The 2,348-nt window shown below is 45.7% G+C and overlaps 1 protein-coding gene across 1 annotated transcript in view; it reads right to left on the bottom strand.

Moving 5' to 3' along the window:
• Positions 1 to 1,115: 1,115 nt before the first annotated feature.
• The window catches only part of LOC118739764, a 7,176-nt gene continuing 5,943 nt past the window's right edge, over positions 1,116 to 2,348 (bottom strand). The window contains exons 5-6 of the mRNA XM_036471270.1: positions 1,193 to 2,329; positions 1,116 to 1,142 (exon numbers count right to left, since the gene is read on the bottom strand). Of these exons, the coding sequence (XP_036327163.1) occupies positions 1,116 to 1,142; positions 1,193 to 2,329 (1,164 nt within the window). The remainder of the gene's footprint in view (positions 1,143 to 1,192; positions 2,330 to 2,348) is intronic.

The raw sequence follows: 2,348 nt of genomic DNA, 5'->3' as shown, positions 1-2,348 counted from the left end.
CGTACGGCACCATCATTGCCTGGAATTGTCTCCACGACTCGTCCCAATGGCCATCTTAACGGCCGTACATTGTCTTCCTTGATCAACACCAGATCGTTGTGTTGAATGTTATTGCGTGGTGTACTCCACTTCACCCGTTGCTGAAGCTCCTTGATCTATTCCGCTTGCCATCGTTCCCAAAAATTTTGTTGAATTGCCTGTACAATTTGAAACCGTTTAAGTAGACAATTTATTTGATATGATATGATATTTTTGGTTCGGTGATTGCAGTCAGGGGCCTGCCTACTAAAAAATGGGCTGGGGTCAACGCACGAAGATCGGGGTTGGTTGATAGCGGAGTTAGAGGTCGGCTATTTATTATAGCTTGTGCTTGACAGCAAACTGTATGCAACTCGTCGAAGTTGAGTAGATGTGAACCGACTGCTCTGCGGAGGTAATATTTGGCGCGTTTAACGGCACTTTCCCATAGACCGCCGAAATGGGGGGACCTGGGTGGGATAAATTTCCACTCTATACCTTCTTCCGCAAGTTTCTCCTGAATTGCTGTAATGTGTTGCTCTGAGATGAATGCTGACAACATTTCGCGTAGTTCGCGATTTGCGCCAACGAAGTTTGTTGCATTGTCAGAGAAAACTGTTTTGCACCTTCCTCGTCTCACGATGAAGCGTTTGAGCGCGGTAATGAATGACATCGTAGTAAGATCTGGAACCAGTTCAAGATGCACCGCGTTGGTTGTGAAGCAGATGAATAAACTTATGTACACCTTCAATGGTCCCCTGTTTCGAATTCGTTGCATAATTGAGAATGGGCCACAGTAGTCAACGCCCGAGATTTCGAACGGAAATGTTGGTTGCACACGCTCTTGAGGAAGGGCGCCCATTAGCTGGTACTCTAGCTGTGGCTTGTTACGGAAGCACAGCACGCATCGATGCACCACTTGCCTTATTAGACTCCTTGCGTTTACGATCCAAAATCTGTCACGAATAATACTTAACAATGTTTGGCAGGCAGCATGTAAGTGGCGACGATGGAGTGTGTCAACAAGCGTGCGAACAAACGGATGTGTCTTCGGCAAGAGAATAGGGTGTTTTGCTTCAAACGGCAATGACGAGTTGTTAAGTCTCCCACCGACTCTTATGACTCTATTGTGAAGAAATGGAGAAAGTTGATTAAAATGTGAAAGACGACTTACACCACCGCTTTCCAATTCCTTATATTCCTTTGCAAAGGCTGTTCTCTGAATATTTTCGCATATCAACAAAAGAAACGAATCTAACTCGCTGGCGGTAATGGGACCAGCTTCAAACGGTATATGACGCAATGACGAAATAAAACGATTGATATACGCAAAAATACGTAAAAGTTTATTATAGCTGTTTACATATTTGTGCTCGGCAATGATGTCCGGTTGAGGTGATATCGTCAGATATATATCGTGCTTTCGTTGCTCTGGAATCACATCGTGGATGTGCACTGAATTGTTAGGCCACTGTCTGCTGTCTCTGACTAGGAATTCAGGACCGTGGAACCAAAGGCTGTTGGCGGCAATGTCCTTTACAGTTACTCCTCGTGACACCAAGTCAGTAGGATTTTCTACCGACGGAACGTGATGCCAACTGAAGTCACCAGTTAATTGCTGAATTTTCGCTACTCTGTTTGATACGAAGGTGGTCCAGTGATACGCTTCGCGCTGTATCCATGATAGGGTGATGGTCGAATCGGACCAACAATGCACGTTACTTGGGGTTACCTTGTACGCAAATATTGAAATGACTGAATGTAGTAACTCTGCGAGCAAGGTGGCTGCACACAATTCCAACCTTGGCAAAGTGATTTCTTTTGTAGGCGCTACTCGCGATTTTGCGCACAGAAGTGTTGCGCATGGGCCACTGATTGATTGATTCACGGCATATGTGCAAGCATCGTAGGCCTTGCTGCTTGCATCTGCGAACGCGTGAATGACAGTGTCTGCATCGTAGACGAAAAACCTTGGCGTCTGAATGCCATCGATGAACGATAACTGATGGCACATACCCTTCCATTCAAGACGCAGCTTCCACTGCTGCTGCATAAGTATTTTGCATTTTACCATGACGGGATTGAGCAAGCCAAGCGGATCGAAAAAGCTGGCCACCTGTGATAGTATTGTTCTCTTGGTAACCTTTGGTGATTGATGACCAGGCGGTGTGTATGAGAACATGAAGCAGTCCGTCCTTGGAGACCATTTGAGACCTAGAGCCTTGACATAAGCTTTGTCGTCAACATTTACAATTTGCTCCCGATCTTCTGCTGCTACGTCGACTATGATGTCATCTGAGTTGGATGCGAACTTTCGAAGGGGAAATCCC

The sequence above is a fragment of the Rhagoletis pomonella genome, unplaced genomic scaffold (genome assembly GCF_013731165.1).
Source record: "Rhagoletis pomonella isolate Grant_MI unplaced genomic scaffold, Rhpom_1.0 Rhpom_scaffold_00005, whole genome shotgun sequence".
In the NCBI taxonomy this organism is placed as follows: Eukaryota; Metazoa; Arthropoda; class Insecta; order Diptera; family Tephritidae; genus Rhagoletis; species Rhagoletis pomonella.
This window is presented reverse-complemented; position numbering and strand designations above follow the sequence as displayed.